Here is a 19,591-nt window from a genome sequence, read left to right on the forward strand (position 1 = left end):
CGCCGCATAAGGTGAAAACCTGCCGGCTTGTTTGTTTACACGATGCTTTCAGCTAGTGACACTTATTAAATTATAGCTTTCTGCAATAAGTGACTATGTTATAACGGCTAGAAATTAGTTCTGTATAAAGTGTGAGTATCATCAATTCATTGTTGAAAATTAAAAAAATTGCAATCAAGGTTCATTGATTTAAACACTTATTACATTCAATGTCGAACATCAAAGCGGTGAACTGGATCAAAACATAAATACATTTATGTAAACAAATATTTGTGTTCAGATGAATCAGAGGAATGCAATTTGATTAGTCTAGATGTTTTTTTTATGTCTTCTGCTTGCTTACACTCTTAAAAATCAATCTTTCGTTTTTATTGATTCATAAGATAAAATCGGTTTCTTTATTCTTTTAGAATTGCAGATATTATTTTTGCTTAGATAAAAGCATGATTAAGGCTGTAAATGCATCGTGCATGGTACGTTGTTAGTTTGATATCGCTCTTAATGAAATTCTTGCTTAATAAATATTATGTTTTTTGTATACAAATGCATAGGTAACATGATTCAAAACGATATATGATTTAACAAGTCTGTAAGAAAAAAAAGAAACAAAGCCGAAATGGAGGCTATCTATAGTTTACCGTTAACAAGCTTACTATAAATTACAATTAATTAAGGTTTTTAGTTGAGATAAAAAAGTCAATGGTATGAGCGGGATTCGAACCCACGATTCAGGTAGCTACGCCGCTGCTTTACCACTTGAGCTATCGTGACCTCGATCCACTCGGACACCAACTTCCTATCTCAACCCCACCTTTTGAATTTTCCCTCCTTTTTGCCATTTTTTACTTTACTATAAATAAATGCTAAATACAGACATTGTTCAGATGTTTATCCGATTTAATGTAACAATACTGAAGAGGGCTTATGTGAACGGGTCAAAAACTATAAATATTTTATTACAATATGCAATTTTCATTATTAATAATGATAATTAACCTTTTTATGTAAGGTGAAATTAAAAAGTTAGTGTCACCTACGTCGAACCTACCCCCCATTCGAAACCCCATAGCCAAAGGTCGTGGGTTCGAATCCTGCTCATACACTAACTTTTTCATTTCAACCAAAACCTTACATAAAATGGTTAATTAATTGAAAGAAGTAATTTGGTCAATCAGACCACTAAATAGATTTAATAATAATAATGTTTATTTACACCAAAGAATCTTACAATTTTCCTCTATATATTTACAAACATTTTAACCATGGACTATTGTCCGTCTGGTGAGTTGAGTTGAGTGTATGCAAAAAAAAATATACATTAAACTAAACAGTAACTTCTATAAAGTTCAAAGAACATAACATAAATAAAACATATTGGTGTTTTTTATAAATAAATATAAGCCTTTGGTTCCAGCAAGTTTATTTACATGGAAAGCTTTTCAATTATTTTATAATCATTTTCAGCCCCTTAACTCATAGCCTTGCTATTTATATATATATTTTTTCTCATATAACACTACTTATCAATTAATAATTGATAAGTAGTGTTATATGAAAAAAAAAAAAAAATAACAAGGCTGTGAGTTAAGGGGTTTCAATTATTTTATAATCTTCAGATGATTATAAAATAATAGAAAAGCTTCCCATGTAAATAAGCCTGCTGGAACTAAAGTCTTATATTTATTTATAAAAAACACCATTATGGAGTTCCACAGCAAGAACGGTGCACACTCAACAACATCTTGAATAAAACATATCTTAATAATTAAATTCCAAAAATAAAAACCTTCTATATTTATTAGCTACCTTAAATATCTGGACAAACAATGCCAGTCGAGATTGTACAAGTACCTTTTTGTGATGGCACTGTGCTTTTTGAAAGCAAATCTGTCGAAATTTGGCCAAAATTTGGCAAACGGCCAGGAAATCGAATACGTCTTCTTCCCCCCCCCATATTGTAAAGTGAGCAGATTTTTGGAAGAGTTCATAATTATTGAATGCATTCCCCCTACATTTAAAAATCATTGAACAGCTGTATTGCGATAAACTTTCAATGTTGAAATAGTCGCCCTTCTGAAATTGCAGTTTTATACCATACCTCCCGTAACGAAAGGGGCTGTCGTACCTTTGCCTTAAGTTGATCTGGACTGTATTTATTTTTTAAAGGTATTTTTTATTTCGCCATCAGACATATTCAATGGGTTGAAGAAATCGATTGATAAATCAAATTTATTTGATTTAGTTCCTTCAGCCAAACACCCTTCCTGATAGCTTTGTTTAGGAGGATTTTGGGGAATCTTTTCTCGGGCGTATTTTGAATTATCTTTAAATAGTATAGGTGGCATTTTAATGTGTGCTACAACCCATCTCCTATAGTGGGAACTGGTTGAGAGCATAAAAAGTTTTCTTAAAAAATATCTACGTGTTGCCTCTATGGATTCACAATCTTTTCCCCCCGTACCAGACATCTGAAGAAGGCTCCTTGAGATTCTGACAAACAAAGAATATTTAATATGGAGTGGTACCTCCTGTTTACCTATAGGTGTCTCCATGTGGCGTTTATTCCTGCTTTGACTTTCGAACATTTTCTTTACAATGGACACCTAGTGATAGGTGTGGAGTGTGCCATATTCCCAGGTGTTTGTATTTATTGACTATTTAAATACCATCTTTCTTGCTTAATTTCCCTCCATTTCTGCAAACCATGATTTTTCATTTTCTTTATTTATAACCAGCCCCCATTTTTCACAGTAGTTACTTAATCAGTTTATCATAGTTTGCAATGCTTGGGGTGAGTTTGGGACTATCACGAGGGTCAATTTTTTATTGCAGTAGGTAATTTGATGAACACAGATGTATTTACAGCTATTTACATATTGGGGGGGGGGACTGGAAAGTAATGTCGTTTCTGCCCATGTCAATATTCGTTTGTCATTTATCAGCTCATTGTGTACTTCAAAGTTGTGCAATGACATTTTAAAATTAGAATGACTTCTTTACTCGAAAACAATTAAATCTCAACTTTTTTGCAATTTATGGTGATATGGCCTGCCAATATTGGAAGAGGTATATGTATCCGGCATTATATGCTTTTTGAGTTTCACTGGGGTAGTAACACAACAGCTACTACCAAAAACATTTGAGATGTTTGAGCACACTAGACGTTTGTAAATGCCAAAGGTAGTTTTCTAAGTTGAAATTTGGTAATTTTGATCTTTTCGACTTGCATCGCTCAGGAAGACCAACAACTTTAGACGATGACATGTTAAGGGCAGAAGTAGAAGCAAAATCCATATCAGACAATTGAAGAATTGTCAAATACTCTTAATCTTGGTTGACCATGTAAGAAAATTTGCAGCAGATTGTTATAGTAAGTAGAGCAGGCATTTGGGTCCTGTATAATCTATCTGAAGAAAACAAAGCTAACTGGTCCACCACATGCAACTTATTGCTTCAGTATCACAATATAGAAGTGTTTTTTGATAGCTTGATCACTGGAGATGAAAACTGGGTTCTCTGTGATAAATAAAAATGCAAAAGGCAGCAGCTCTTTACAAATGAATCGCCACGCAGTATAGCTAAGCCAGGTGTACACCCCAAAAAGGTGCTTTTGTGTGTTTGGTGGAGTATTCGTGAGGTCGTTCATTTTGAAATGCTGAAAACTGGACAAACTGAATGCAGACTTTTACTGTGAATAATTAGATCTAGTAAAGCAATCGATAATTGAGATAATGCAAGACCACATTGGACAAGACGAATCCTGGAAAAAAATTATGAATTGGGGTAGGAGCCTCACTCTCCATACTCGCCTGATATTGCACTGACAGATTTCTACTTATTTCAATTGCTACAATATTTTCTAATCTCTAGATATTTTGCACAAAAACCAATGAATTTTTTTCAATCTGGCAATGAAAATTTGCACACTACATGGCAAAAGGTTGGTGGTAATGAGGGTAATTAAATCATTGATTAAAAATAAAAATTTGTTAAAAATTTATCTTGAATTTAATGTAAAAAAAATGACATTTCTTTCTGGTCCACCAATATTTTACATTGAGGAGAGTAAACAAACAATATTATTCTCTCATAACACTTCACTAAATAAACTTTACTACCAACTCCTTAGAAGGAGGTTGTGAGGCCATTTCTTGTAGACACCTTATGTGTGCAATTGCAGGGATGCATTGTTTTCAGCGTGTGAACTCGGGTGGCAATACTGCACTTTGAGAACCTCTAGCTAGCTAGAACTCGGGTGCAGTGCAACAATATCATTTAAATAAATGTTAAATTGAATTAGTGAAAGCAGTGATCCTTGAAGAGTACCAGCTGATATTGGTTTTAAGGTTGAAAACTGACCATTGTAGTACAGAAAATTGTCAATAGTATTTTCTTTCTTTTTAAAGCCATTAATGATTGACTGACATATCCGCATCAGTTGGAGATTAGTTCAATGTAGCTTAGTGAATCCAGACTACAAACTGTATGTATGAAAAACTGCAAACTTACATACATTAAGATCTGTCAGCTCAAACAAGATGGTATGAAATGTGAAAATCTAATTATATTTGCAATATATAAAACTGTGATTTTATGACAAAAACTTATAATTTCCTTTAACACTAAGTCAATCTGTTAAGATAAAACAAATTTAAAAAAAAATTAAAAGAAACTATATGAAGGATATGAGAATGTTGATGGCCTTAAGTTTATTGTTGGCCTATAAAAAAGCCCAAAANAAAAAAAAAAATATATATATATATATATATATATATATAATAACAATGGTTTGACCACCAAACTATGTTAGGGTTTTTCTGTGTGTTTTGTGTCGAGTGAATGTATTTATTAGCGTGAGTGTTAAGTATGTGTGGGTGGGTCATGGTGGAATATCAAGTACCCACAGACCCACTAAACTAGGTTAGCTTTAGGTTAGGTGTTTTTAAAGTAAAAGGGGGAGGCATGGGCGAAATACAAATACCCCAGTGGCTTTTCAGTTTTGAGCTGTACATACGGGAAAGGTTATAACCAGTAGAGCGTTATTAGCGTGAATGAGGGTGGGCTTTCAGCAGAATATCCACCCTGAAATCTGAGTAGAAATCAAGTCCCAGAAGTTACATCAGAAAGACCACAAGGCTTCCTATGGGAGAGACAATTCATCTCTCGATTCTCTCCATGCAGAGAGATAGTAGGAATGCCACCTGACTTGCAATGCTAATTGTTCTTGATAACGGTAGTGATTCTGTGAATCCCCTGTTCTGATTTTTGGAGGAAACCATTTATATTCAGCATGCTCAGAAATAAATACAAAAATATTTCAATTCGCTGGAAAAATCAAGGATTAAAAGGATTTTTCTAGGGCTCTTCATTAAGTTTAAGGCTTTTTCCTAGATCCTTCAGGCCTAGGCTTTTCTTGTCCTACAAGTAGGAATATCAGCCCGCCTAATTCTTAGCAAAAACAGAGGACATGTTGCGCTGCTTCCTCTTCTTATTCGCAATTTCTGCATAGGCTTGCTTCTGAATTTATACTTATGCCTTTAGAGTCTGCAGTGTCCAGTCAGCAGTCCTAAAACTTTCTTGATTTAGTAGTTCTGCCCTTTGTGCAATGCTCCTTTAATGAACTTTTTTTCATGCCTCTGTCCTGGAATACATCTCCATTGAACCAAGCACTTATTGTTAACATAGATCTATGATTTGGGCAATTTGGTATGCTGTAAATAGGTTCAGTGCTGCGAGGGGTCCTTACAGAAATTTCCTTAACCAATTTATTGGCCCCTCTGCACTGTATTCTCTGGTACTCAGGCAAGAGTAATTTTGTTGTTTTCTCCAATGTCAGACGGGGCATTGTTGCAATCCCAAAAGGTTGCCTTTAGTGCCACCTTGTTGTCTGTAGATGGCTATTCTTGTTTGTACATCAGGCCCTGAAATAAATTAAATATTTCAATACGAATATTTGTACTACAAAAAATTCTAACAGTAACAATAAATAATAATGATAAAAAAAAGAAGAAGAAGAAGAAAAAAAAGAAATGCCAGTGAACTGTTTGTTACCAAGGGTTCATATAACTTTGTAGTTGAATACACTCATGAAAAAAAAACTGTTTGATAAAATATTATTATTACATTGTGAGATTTGTCCATGGCTTGTGGGGTGATGTACCTGTAATTTAGTCATTACCGATCATTTTGGTCTGCCTATTCTTGCTGGTTCGGTTTGGTTTAAAAATATAGGCATTGAAATTAATTTTAAGCTGAACACAGTTAAAGTTTGTGGAATAGTAACCGGAGTATATTTATTGTTATATTTTTATAATAATGTATACTGTATTTTTATGCTTATTTGTATCATGATAAAGTGTTTCATTTTGATACTGCTATTAATTTAGAGAATTAATTAATTTCGAATTTTACTCTTCAGTGGTAGATATTACACCTTGGCTGTTTTGTTGATTTGTTCATTTAATTTCTTTTAAGCTTTTTATTTTATTATTTTTTTAATGAAGTTTTTATTCTTAGTACTTTATTACCCTTCTTCACTAGATTTAAAAAAATGTATTTATATATATGCATTGCAATAATTTGATAAAATGTAAACATTTATTTAAAAATCTTGGATTGCTGTTGTCAGTATTATTTGTCATTTGAATTTTAGGGTAGAAAAGAAGTTTATTTTAATCGGAAAATTAATTGTTTCAGATTACGGAGTTCCATGATTGTTTTAGCATATAAAATATGAACATCTAAATTAAAGACTGAATCTCTGACTCACTGGGCAGCAAGTTAAGTTAATTACTTCCAAGAATGGAAATTCAACCGAATACCAGTATTGATACTGGTAAAGAGTTTCCATTAATTGTCTGTGAGAACACAGGTAAAAAGAGAAAATTATATCCATGTCCAGATTGTGATTTTGCCTCAACGAGCAATTTTTCGTTGAAAACCCACCTACGCACTCACACTGGAGAGAAGCCTTTTTCTTGCGCAGAGTGCGATTACAAATGTTCGCAGCCAGGCCATCTGAAATCACACATGATGACTCACACAGGAGAAAAGCCGTTTTGCTGCAGTCTCTGTGGCTATAAATGTTCTAGACAGAGTGATTTGAAGAGGCACATGATGATCCACACAGGTGAAAAACCGTTCTGTTGCTCGTTGTGCGATTACAAGTGCTCCCAGAAGAGCAGTCTTATGACGCATATGTTGATCCACACAGGAGAGAAACCATACTCATGCGGACTGTGTGACTACAAGTGTTCCCAGCAGAGCAGCCTCAAGACACATATGATCACCCATACGGGCGAAAAGCCATATTCCTGTACGATCTGCGATTATAGATGTTCCTACCAGTGCAACCTGAAAGTTCACATGATGACTCACAATGACTTTAAGCCATATTGCTGCAGCTTGTGCGAATACAGGTCCAGTCGACAAGGCAGCCTCAAAACACACATGATGACCCACACAGGCGAAAAACCATTTATGTGTACCTATTGTGACTACAAATGCTCACAACAGGGTCATTTGAAGAAACACATGATGACTCACACCTCTAAGAAGAAATGAATTTCATCAACAAAGTTAAACTATTGAAGTCATGATTTTTTTAAATTTGTATTATTATCACTTTTTTAAATTTAGAAGTGGATAGCGTGGGCATATTTTTATTTTTACAGCTTTAGTTTGATATGTGACAAGCACATAACGTTAAATATTATTTATTATTAGTTAATAATTTATTTAAAGTAGAATTAGCTAAGCTGTGTGTTTTTTTTTTGTAATAAATAAATTTTGTATTGATTCAAATTCTCTAAGCCTTTAACCTGAAATATTTCATACTCAAGAGTTCCTTTTATCATGTAATAATTGCCATTCGATGGTATATTAAATTTTAAGATAGATTAGCAATTAAGAGATTTGTCTCTATAACAATTTAAACTATTGCCTTATTTAGGGAACAGGCCTGACCTTGCTCCTTCAGATTACTTCTCCATGGGGCATACTTGGTGTGGCAAAATATGCCATCTCCTTACATAAGTTTCTTTCTTTTTTTTTTTCTTTCTTTTTTTTGGTACAAAGATATACATAAATACTGAAATTTTGATGTTATATGTGACAAAAAATTACATCTAAAATGTACAAAAACATGTATGTACAATTTACCGATAAATTCGTACTTTAAATAAAAAATCTCAAATGTCTCATTAACTAAATATTATAATTTTCTCATTAAATTTTGTGGTCCGATTGACCAAATAACTTCTTTCAATTAATTAATTATAATTATTTTAACTAATATATTAGAAATTAGGACATATCCTTATTTAGCAATCAGTTCCGACCTGGCCCCTTCAGATTACCAATCCGTGGCTACCTGTTGACATGGCCATATATGAAAAATTATGAATCAATTTGGAAATTTTGTTTATTCCCACACAGTGGATGTGATATTAATTAATTTTGTTTGTTTTTGTCCAAACAGTAATATTCAAACCTTTAGAGGAGGTAGAGCAGGATAACTCCAATAATTTTGGGGGGAAATCGTTAATACAATGCAGTTATGCCTTTATTTTTTCCAACATTTCAATCTCACCAATAAAAAATCCCAAATAAAAATGAATACTTTCTTGTTCGACTGCCATGTTTTGCTTATATGTCTCTCAAGGTTATGTATTAGGCAAAGCCTTATTACCTCTTTATTAACTTGGCGCCTGATCCTGCTACTATCTTACTTTAGTTAAAGTTATGTACATAGAGCAACAAACAAAAGAAAAAACAAGCCCTGAATTTAGTCACTACATGTCTAAAGTGTCCTTAAGGTCATGTCCTATAAACGTACAAGTTTCCTCAAGATTGGATATTAGGTTCTACACTTATTATGACCGTATATAGACATACTTGTGTCCTAACTGAAGAAACTATATAGTTCTGATGATAGTAAATAGGAATGATCTGACGACTTGTTCATCTCGATTCATCATAGATTTTACCCAAGGTTTCACACTAGGTCCAATATTATTATGTCAAAATTTCAAGAGTGGGCTCTTCCATGCTTATCCATTATACAATCTTGCAAGATAGAAGATATTTCTGCACAGAATAAAAAATATTAATAAACATCTAGTTACAGTCTTTTACTCTTGCTATGAATTTTTTAGCAAGAAGCAATACAGCTCTAATGATCAGACGTGTAGTTCATCTAGATTCACCGCAAAGTGTGCATCAAGGTTGCAATCGTACTATACCCAGTGCCCAGCATTATTATCTCATTATTTGTACTTCCCGACCTAACAAGTTTAATTTACTTAATTATGCTGTAACGCCAGATTCTGCGGAAAAAACGATGCTCAAATGGCCAGTTATCGCCAATTAATGTATAAGTGTCCCTCAGGTTGTAATTAAGTAGTCTTATTAATAACTTTGTGCAGTACTGCTGCGTCTACACAAACTCGGGGTTCGAGACAGAGGAGGCTATGCCTATCGTTTCTTCGGATTCCATGAGCGCGGTTTTAGCTATTAATGACAGACCCTCTCGTCGTGCATGCCAGTTGGAGAGCATCGGAAAAACGATGGTAGTCATCAGGGTACCTGGTTACGGATGGAGAGCAACGAACGTGCAGACGAGGCTGCGAAAGCTGGGGCGTCTTGCCCTCCAGACAGCACCACACCTATACGGCCCAGTGACACTGTAAAGCAGTAAAGAACTCAATAAAAGAAGGCAGCGTCAATGGGACGGGTCGTCCGAGAAGCTCTATCTATATGATTATATTGTCAAGAGCACAACTGAGCGACGGCCTACCCAAGGTCTGAAACGCAAGGAAGGGATCGTGCTCACTCGTTTCGGGATAGGCCATACCCGATTGGCACATGAACACCTGTTTTTTGGGCAAACCCCACAAGGTGTCCCACTTGAAAAGAAAGGCTCAAGTGTCACATTTGGTCGAGGAATGCTACACATTGGCTCCTTGCAGGGAGCGAGTTTGTATAAAGACAGTTCTTGGGAACGAGAGTGGGTTGTTGGGTCCTCTGTTCCGATTTTTAAGAGACAGGATTTTCCCCATCTGTAAATATTGTAAATAATATATGTAATTTTTTTAGGATGGTTCGCAACAGCAGAGGTCATATAAACCCTCTGGGTGTCTGTGTGTTTTTTTAAAGCTCATTCGTAAGTATGTCGGGTTCGAATGCAGGGCCGCTGGATTTGTGTGGCGTTTGTCCCGACTGTCTGAAAAAAATATATACATTAACTCTCCCTGATTCATAAAAATAGAATTAATTTTTAGAAATTTTTACGTAATTATTCAAATCTTTTACCACATCTTATTAAGCCACTGTATTTCTTCTACATACTTTCAATAATTTATTTTTATCGATATTTTCTGTAGTTCGATTGGTTTCTGTCGTTTAAGTCTGCCATACCCTCGCTGTTTTGGTCTGTCAGACGTCAACTTCAGTGGTTGGTCTGTAAATTTCCCTGTGCGTTTGTCCTATCACGTCCCAACCCATCGCTGAAAATGATCCGGTTTATGAACAAATAAGAAAAAAGGTCGTTCTGCGTAATATTTAGAAACTTCTCGCCCAACCCAAACGTAAACTCGTTGAAACTTTATTTGTGGTTTGGTCGTTTTTGACTTTCCTTGTTGTGCTCGCATTGTTTTTGATATAAGTTTTTGGACATTACCGTTCAGTGTATTTTTTTTTCTTGTTTAAGGGAGGAGTCAAATAAGGACTCCAACCTTTACTCCACTGCGACAGAAATAGTTCTATTGTGGAACACCAATTATTAAAAACATACCGTGGAAAGTGAGCTTTTTCTTATAAAACTAAACACCTTCCCTCGGTTCCTCTTCACGCACTTCTCTCGGTGGTGAATCGCCTTAACAAAGTGCCGATGTCCCTGGTTACTCGGCTTTATACACTTTTATACGACAGTTAAGCCGGTGTATAGTCCTATAATTTTCCTCAAACCTGAAAGACAGGAGTTCCTTTGCCTTCCTTTTTGAGAGGTTTAAGGATTAAGGATAGATCTCTTGTCTTCTACCTGGTGCTTTAGAGTGCTTGTGTTTTTCTTTCACAAGCCATTTTACCAGTTCTGACTATAGCAATCTCTCTGGTGCACTAGTTGTGATTCTGGTCCTAGGTATGAGAATGGCCGTTTTTGGCTAGTTGGTTCATTTTTGTATAACTTCATGCCCCAAATCCCACTGTAAAGTAACTTTGTTTTCCTAGAGTCATCAGAAAAATTAGGCATCCACAGACTAGTTTGGACACTAAGCATACGCATGTATTGTCTTTATAGCTGCCCGATTTTCGAAAGAGTAGATCCGTGCACTTTCATTTTCTTCTTTACCAACTCCTGTGGACGGCATGGACCTCAGCTCGGAATATAGTTGGAACCAGTCCATGATGTCCTAGGGTATCCCTTTTACCACCTACTCCCTGTTCTTCGATCCATGAGTATACCGAATTAGGACCCGTTCTTGAACTAAGGGTTGTCTTTCTGCCAAAGGTCTGTGTTGTATATGAACACTTGGAAGAGTCTGTCAAAATGGAGTTTTCCTCTCATCTTGTATCGTTGTCAGGTAATGTTATAGCAGGTTGATCTGTGCGTTTCCACGTGAATAGGTCTTTTTATCGTTCTAAAACAACCTTTGAAAACGAAAAGCCGAAACCTCCTAATGATTAAAAACAACCAATCATGTTTATTACTCCGCAAATTTCAAGATAAATTCCTATTATTCAATACTTCAATGTATAAAAAATTGGGCAGTTTATATTGTGACTTTCGGTTAAGACTAGTCTCTACTCTTTTAATTGCCATTTACGCTTTTGTTCAACATCATCTCCCCGTGTTGTGATACCACGCTTGAAGCATTCCCAAGCTCTGGAGCTGTTCAATAAAGAATATTGTCTCTGAACGACGTCATTCGTCCCGACGAGAAGGGGGAGTCATTTCCAGGCAGTGTCTCCTATCGGCCGGTGGCTGAACCCAGGACGGCGAACTACCCTCAAACACCCCCTAGTCGGTGCGAAGGATCAACCCTGTCAGGTTGTACCGTGTTCCCCATCCGAATGACTGTTTTGTTATGTGCCTGATCGCATCATTCGTTCCAAACCCTAAAAAGGTAAACGACCAAATAAACTAAAACCTGTAGAATTAAAAATTGTAATAATTTACATTATATTGTGTTAAATTAAAAAAAGATTATTCAACAAAAACAAAATTAATTACAAAAAAATATATAAAAACCGTGACTTTTAAGCGGTGACCGGCGTAAAAATACAAATATTACTGGTCAATTTAAACAAAAAAAATTTACCGAACACTATATATATGTATATACAAATTAAACTTATCGACCTAAATTTTAAATTGCCCGTGTAAGTTTTTGTTCAGCACACATAGATCGAAAAGTGTTGAGACAAATAAATTCGATTGTGGGGATGATAGGACCTCACGATTGCACGACTCGCCGATTGGTACGAGACAACACATCATCCAATTACGATTTTGTACCGATATACAATAACAAGAAAAAAAAACAGCACTTGTACAGGACTCTTTTAAATCAAACAAGGCGGTGTCTGTACTTTCGGTTGAAAGGAGCTCAGAGAAAATTCCTCCGAATTGATATAAATCGCCTCCTGTTTGGACAGGGGGAAAAATGATATGATATACTTCTATTCAGTTATACCGGAAACTGGCTTACGTCCCTGGTTCAATGAGAGGTTGTACTTTAATATAAATCATCAGGGAGCAAAGGGGACACATTGATTTTCATAGAACAATCTTACCATTGCTAGAAGTTTATGAAAGTCAATGACAAATATAAATTTCAAAAAAAAAAAATTATGTGTAACACCACCGATCGGAGAAGGATAGATTAGAAATAATCTGATGTTAAGATTGTATCCATTTTGTTACCACTACGTTCTATTTTGCTTAAACAATAAATATCCCATCTGAAAATGTAAGAATTTATCAATTCTTCATAATTGATTCGTTTATGTTGAACATTTTTGTTTAATTGGATCCACTTGTAGCACATGTTAGTTTTTGGCCAATGCGTCAAGTAAAGAGCGAGAACCCACGGACCAGATATGAACAGTAATCAATAACTAGTAATGAGTGGACCAGACCAAGTACATAGGAAACCCAGGCCCCCTGCAATCTAACTACACCGGTAAGCACTTAATGGGTTTTTATTGTTGTAACTTCACCAATAAAATACATACGTAAAACATAAGAACAAATACCCAAGGGGGTTATGTTTTTAGGCTTGAACGCCCTGATCACATTTTATCGTACTATTTATACTTTGTGATAGAATTAATATCTTCAGAATAAAAATTACTACGTGGTAAATAATGGGATGTTTTCATACAAACCATGTTTTCGTGTGACATTCTAAGGAGCCACAATGAAAGGACCCTTCTTATGTGCATAGTCGATAAGGAACTTTTTATGGTTAAAAATATTTTTATTCAATTATTTTTAGAACATGGTCGTCCTTTACGTCATTTAAGCAGAAAATACTTTAAACATTTTGACTAAACAATACCTTTTATTTTATAAGTGCATCAATGTTGAGTCGTGATGACACATGAGTCGCTCTATGCAGGAGAACGACATCATTTGTATTCAGCGGGGCAGATCGCTTTCCATTTATGTCGAAAACATAGAGTTGGACGTTTTGGCCAGGAAGGGTACCCATTTCGTTAAGAGTTAATGGAGGTCCATTTGGCTTTCCCCATGAACCACATTGTTATACAGAAATTAAATTCTTCCTTTATAAACTAAGAAATGGGTGGGTCTGGTCAAGGTATTTTTTTAAACAATGACGTTGAATTTAACAGCGTTGAATTGGAAGAGAGGAACACACCCAATAAGCGGACTGTAGGGTGGTTTTGAAAAATTCAGTGGCGATAAAGTCCGTAAGGTTCAGATCGACCGCCCGCAGTGAACAGCGTGGCTCTACGAGCCGCTATTGAACCGACCTTACAAGAAGCACTTGTCAACTGTCAAACGAACTAGGTTTGTCACGGTCGAGTGTTAATAGCCACTTAGACAAGTTAAGGAAAGTGAAGTGGGCATGTAAACGAGCTCACCTCGGAAAGCTGAGCGCCATCTGAAGACAAGCCCATTCAAAAGTTAAGTGTAGCGTTTCGGCTAATTTTTCCTGCGTCAGTGGATAAACTTAAGTCAATCGGCTTCGGATTTAAATCAACATAAACCGCAAAGTTTTTGACGATTTGAACGCTTAATCCTTTATAGGACTAAGGATTGCACGATTATAATCCGAGGAGTCCAGTACGTTTCGCTACCTAGTGGAAGGAAAAATGTTCCGATGTTAACATGAAATGGGAAAATATGGGTAAATGGTTGATATGACCAAGTCCCATTCAGAAATCTGTCTTTGTCAAGTAGCTTACTTGACAAGTTATGAATTATTTATCCTAATTCTTTTCGTTTTGCTATTTTCCAACTTCTGTTTGGTAAGCATAATTCAACATTATATATGGAATTGTTTTGTGCATCACCAATTAAATTCCATACTCTCGTTAAGATGTGAGTACACTCCGAATTTTCTTGTCTAAAATTTATTTGTAGGTTGTAAATAAAACTTAGATTTTTGAAAATCGAAAATTAATATTAATTTAAAAAAATCTATTCTACCGCTTTCGCTAAATGGTCCTAAGGGAAACATTTTCATGTTTTACCTTATCTGTTCACATATCTACTTGAAACTTGACTATTGAAACTTGCAATTTGAAACGTATGCAATTCTTTTTAAATTCTTCGCACGTGGTTTGTCCCAGTTTTATAAATCAAACGACACAAAGCAGCAAAAATAGCTTTCCTTTTGTTCCGCATTACGTAAGACTAAAACTAAACAGACTAAATTGTCAAAACTCGGCCGTAATCAGTAGGCAACACGTAAATAAACTGGGTTTTGTTTGTTTAAAAAATCGAGTAAAGAATCCGACATTTTTTCTTATCATTCTAATAAATTCAAACATTTTTGTTTGCTTATTGTTTCATGTTTACTGAAACACTTTTGCAACTTTAATTTTTTAAGATAAACAAAACAATATTCACACTTATTTTTATATATTACAACTATGGAATAATTTAGGACGAGTTGGTATTTTGAACAACATATAATCTAGCATATAAAATAAACCTACAACACCTACTTCTTCATTACTCAAAAATTGGTAGCGTAAAAGATTTTAAATCGCCATGCTATAAATGTATATTGATTAAATTCAAAAAACCCATTGTTATAAAGGATTTTTTCCCATTCAGCTCAGAACGTTATGAATAATTAAAAAAAGACGAATTGCAATCCAATCTTTGTGAATAAAAGTAAACAGAAGTGGCGTGACAATGAAATGAAAGATTAATTTTTAATGCTCTTCAGTTTCGCACTGCAGGGATTATCATCCAACATTTTCAATTAAAAAAAATAGGTCAATTAAATAAATTTTTTAAGAATGTTATTTTTGTAAAACAGAGCAACAATATAGCAAGCTTTCTTATGTAAACAGTATGAAATGTCTTGTTATCGATTACACGGGCTGGTAGATTTCCCAAAGGAAAATATCATTGAGAATGAACACCTTCATCGACAATACAATATTACGAAAATTACAAAAAAACAGAAATATATTCTCGTAAATTAATACAAGATGAACACCGTCCGGGTTGTGCCGAGGGTGATACGATTTATCCAATTTTATCAGCTCATCCAATTTCTCGACATGCTTTTGAAACATGTTGGAGCTATTACGTGCGGTGAGGTGCGATGTTCCCGGCCTCTGGCATGGATTGGATTCAACCAGAAGCTTCGATCCTATACAAATCGCACTCCTTTGCAACGTTTTGGGAAGGTAGTAACGTGAAACGTCCAAACGCAAAATCCTTCGGTCTAATAAATATTTGTGTTATTATCGTCGAGTTCAAAAGCCATCGTAAATAATTACGCGAAATCGGATTTAAACCTTTTATAAAAAGGCTATTTTTCTTATCTAATAATTCCTATCTAATATTTAGCATGAGTCAATGAAATGTAATAATGGCATAAATATTTATAGTTAGTACTATCCTCATTTCGATGTTAGATGTAATTTAAAGTTTAATTTTACGACTATTTAACGATGAGCTAGATTATCGACCTGCTGGAAACATGAAGTTTTTTCGGAGGATCTACGGAAAAGGTCAACACAGAGAAAAACTTCATTTCGGTTTTCGCCGAGCTTTCGACAGTTTTTACACTGTCATCTTCAGGGCCTGTTTTATTATCATATATAAAAAAAAACAATTAAAAACATGAAAAACAATTTGCACAAAAATTGAAATATCTTACTTAAACCTTAATGGGGAAATAAAAAGACATGGTGTTTTGGGCAATTACTTTTTTTTTTTTGGTGCTCAGCATCTAAACATTATTTAAATTGAACAAATTAATAATTAAAAATTACAACTAAGTACAATAAAAATTAAAAAACGTGGTCGGGAAAAGGTTACCTCATAAAAGTCTAAAAAACTAGTAAAAACCTTCCTTTCTTTGTTTTCAGGTACATGCGAAAACTACTAGATTTTTAGGCTTTTATGAGGTAACCTTTTCCCGACCACCTTTTTTAATTTTTATTGTACTTATAGTTGTAATTTTTAATTATTAATTTGTTCCATTTAAATAATGTTTAGATGCTGAGCACCAAAAAAAAAAAAAACGTAATGTACTTCTGTGCCCAAAACACCATGTCTTTTTATTTCCCCATTAAGGTTTAAGTAAGATATTTCAATTTTTGTGCAAATTGTTTTTCATGTTTTTAATTGTTTTTTTTTTATATCATAATAAAACAGGCCCTGAAGATGACAGTATAAAAACTGTCGAAAGCTCGGCGAAAACCGAAATGAAGTTTTTCTCTGTGTTGACCTCTTCCGTAGATCCTCCGAAAAAACTTTACGACTATTATTAACTTCTTTCAATTAATTATTCTTTTTGTCTACGGTTTTTGGTTGTAATGAAAAATTAGCGTCACGAGCGGGGTTCGAACCCACGACCTTCGGCTCAATACGCCTCTGCTCTACCACTTGAGCTATCGTGACTTCGATCCACTCGGACACCAACTTCCCATCTCAACCTCACCTCTTGAATTTTCCCTACTTTTTGCCATTGTAATAATTAATATGGTCAATTATAACCACTAAACAAATATGAATTGATTTTATAAAGTTGAAAAAATGATTATTTTTTTAGCAGCAAAGTCTTTAATCAGTTTTTTATGGAAAAAATAACGAGAGGATCGAAGTCACGATAGCTCAAGTGGTAGAGTAGCGGCGTATTTAGCTGAAGGTCGTGGGTTCGAATCCCGTTCGTGACGCTGACTTTTTTATCCCAACCAATACCTTACATAAAGATTAATTAATTGAAGGAAGTTATTTGGTCAATCGGATCTCGAAATCTAATGGATATTGTTTTATGTTTTTATTACAAAATGCATAACGTTCTAATTGAATATTTAAGTTAATAAGGGGAGTATATTTTCCTAATTTATACTTAATGTCCGGAAGTATACAGCCAGAAGCATATTTTCGACTAAGAAGGCGGTCAATTGCTCGGATAAGGTGGTAGGCTGAAGGGGCGTGGTTAAGGCCAAAGCTTGATTTGATTTCAAACAATCTACCTCCTAGGCAACATTGCCTCGCGTAGCAATGCAAAAGAAAGTGCGCAATTTTGAAGTGGGCAACCGCTCTGAAAAGGTGGTAGAGGTGATTTTAAGGGGCATGGTTAGGACTAAAAGGTGTCGGTGCGATCGTACTTAGAGACCATTAATTTCGGACGTTCTACCTCATAAGCATCATTGACCTCGTACAGCATCCGAAAAACGACAAAAGTGAGCAATTTCTGGGAAAAGTGGGTGGTCTGAAGGGGTAAGATCAAGACTAAAGGTTGGGTGAGATAGTACCTCAATTCCATTAATCTCGGTGTAAGCAGTGGATTACCACCAGCTGGTTGTCTTATAGCAACATCCTTCCTATTTACATAGTGTTTAATATACCCCAAGATAGTGGACAATTGTTCACACAATTGGAAAGATAGTTTGAAGTTGTCAAGTCGATTTTATACATTTCGTTATTTATTTGGAAGTATGCAATGAAACAGGACATTCTTTCCATTAAACATAGGCGTTTGAAAAACTGGGTGACTGCTTGGAAAATGCGATAGTCTGAAGAGGTAAGGTCAGGGCTAAAGAATGGGTGCGATATTAGCACCGGTAGGATAAGGCCAGATAGTTGTCTCAGAGAAACACTACATTCTTTCTGTTTATAATAGATTCGCATAGAATTTTCAAAACGTAAAAGAAGTTAAATTGCTCAAAAAAAGTGGTAAGGTCAGGATGGGTGCTATTAAAATATCTGGAGCTGATCATGCATCTGTGCCAACTTGTTTAAACAAAACTTTCTTCTATCAAAGCATATTTTCGAGCCTGAAAAACAGCAAGAAAGCAATTGCTCGGAAGGAAGCAGGCTGAAGGGGCGGGGTCAGGATCAAAAGGTGTGTGTTGTCGTCGATTCCATTAATTTCGAACAGTAAAGCTGTTGCTAACTTTGGCCAATATTGCGACAGGATGTGAAAGCCGGGAAGACCCAGAGTTCCCTGCAAACAGATTGAATCGTTGGATATCGTAGGACCGGTCACCAAAAGGCCTGACGTCATCTACTCCTTGACCTGTGTAAATAATTGCTCGCGATTTGAGAAAGATACTGGACGAGTAGACAGCCATGACAGAAATTATTGTCGAGTACCTACATCCTGACTGATCAGGGAACGAATTTGTAAATAAAATCGATTTTAAAATTTTTTCGCGTAAATAAATTGCAAACGAGTGCTTATCACCAAGTTTCATCATAATCTGGTAAATTTACTATCACACTTTTTAAAACTGGATGGTCGTCATTGAAGCAAATGGGTAGTAATGATACTCAGCGTTACACACGTCTGTATATAGAAGAGAAGTGTGTACACCATTCGATTATGTTCATCCATGTTGGATGAAAATGGGTAAAACATTATCTAAGGCGAATAGGTTTTAACATTGAAAGATTATTTTATCGATATTACATAAATAGAGGAGCTCAGCTTTTGGTGTAGGTTCCTTCAGCCGGTGGTGCTTAACGGTTTTCGGGCAAAGTTTTATAAAACCTGGACTATTTGTAAAAGAGTAGAAAATACGAGGTCAAAAAAGGCAGATAGTTCACGCAAATCGTCTACAAAATTTTATAGTATGTCCTCATCAGGCATGAAAAGAACCCCACATTTCCACACTATTTTTATGTATAACTAAATTTTTTACTACATTGAAACAATAACCGATAAGTTAAAAAAATAATATTATATATTTATCAATTTTATATCATTATTTAAGTGAACAATACCCCTGGGAGATTGATTTCTGTAAAGTCCTACATATTTCCTTACAATAAAAGGGGATGTGAATATAGTAGACGTTAGAATGGTAAAAGTATTTTATTATTCTGTCAACCACTATCGAGATTATTTGAGCCCATATAAATCACTAATGC

General features: G+C 35.1%; 1 protein-coding gene across 1 annotated transcript; it reads left to right on the forward strand.

The window, feature by feature from the left end:
* Window positions 1-15: 15 nt before the first annotated feature.
* On the forward strand, window positions 16-7,764 carry LOC106662918 (gastrula zinc finger protein XlCGF49.1-like). Its single transcript, XM_014387367.2, has 2 exons — window positions 16-131; window positions 6,697-7,764. Exon 2 carries the CDS (start codon window positions 6,802-6,804, stop codon window positions 7,561-7,563), a length of 762 nt encoding a protein of 253 aa, XP_014242853.1. The 5' UTR covers window positions 16-131; window positions 6,697-6,801; the 3' UTR covers window positions 7,564-7,764.
* Window positions 7,765-19,591: the final 11,827 nt, after the last annotated feature.

Source organism: Cimex lectularius, unplaced genomic scaffold (genome assembly GCF_000648675.2).
Source record: "Cimex lectularius strain Harlan isolate CLEC.00 unplaced genomic scaffold, Clec_2.1 scaffold73, whole genome shotgun sequence".
In the NCBI taxonomy this organism is placed as follows: Eukaryota; Metazoa; Arthropoda; class Insecta; order Hemiptera; family Cimicidae; genus Cimex; species Cimex lectularius.

Excerpts from the sequence above, each read along its gene's own strand:
- LOC106662918 (XM_014387367.2), top strand. The coding sequence starts at position 6,802 with ATGGAAATTCAACCGAATACCAGTATTGATACTGGTAAAGAGTTTCCA.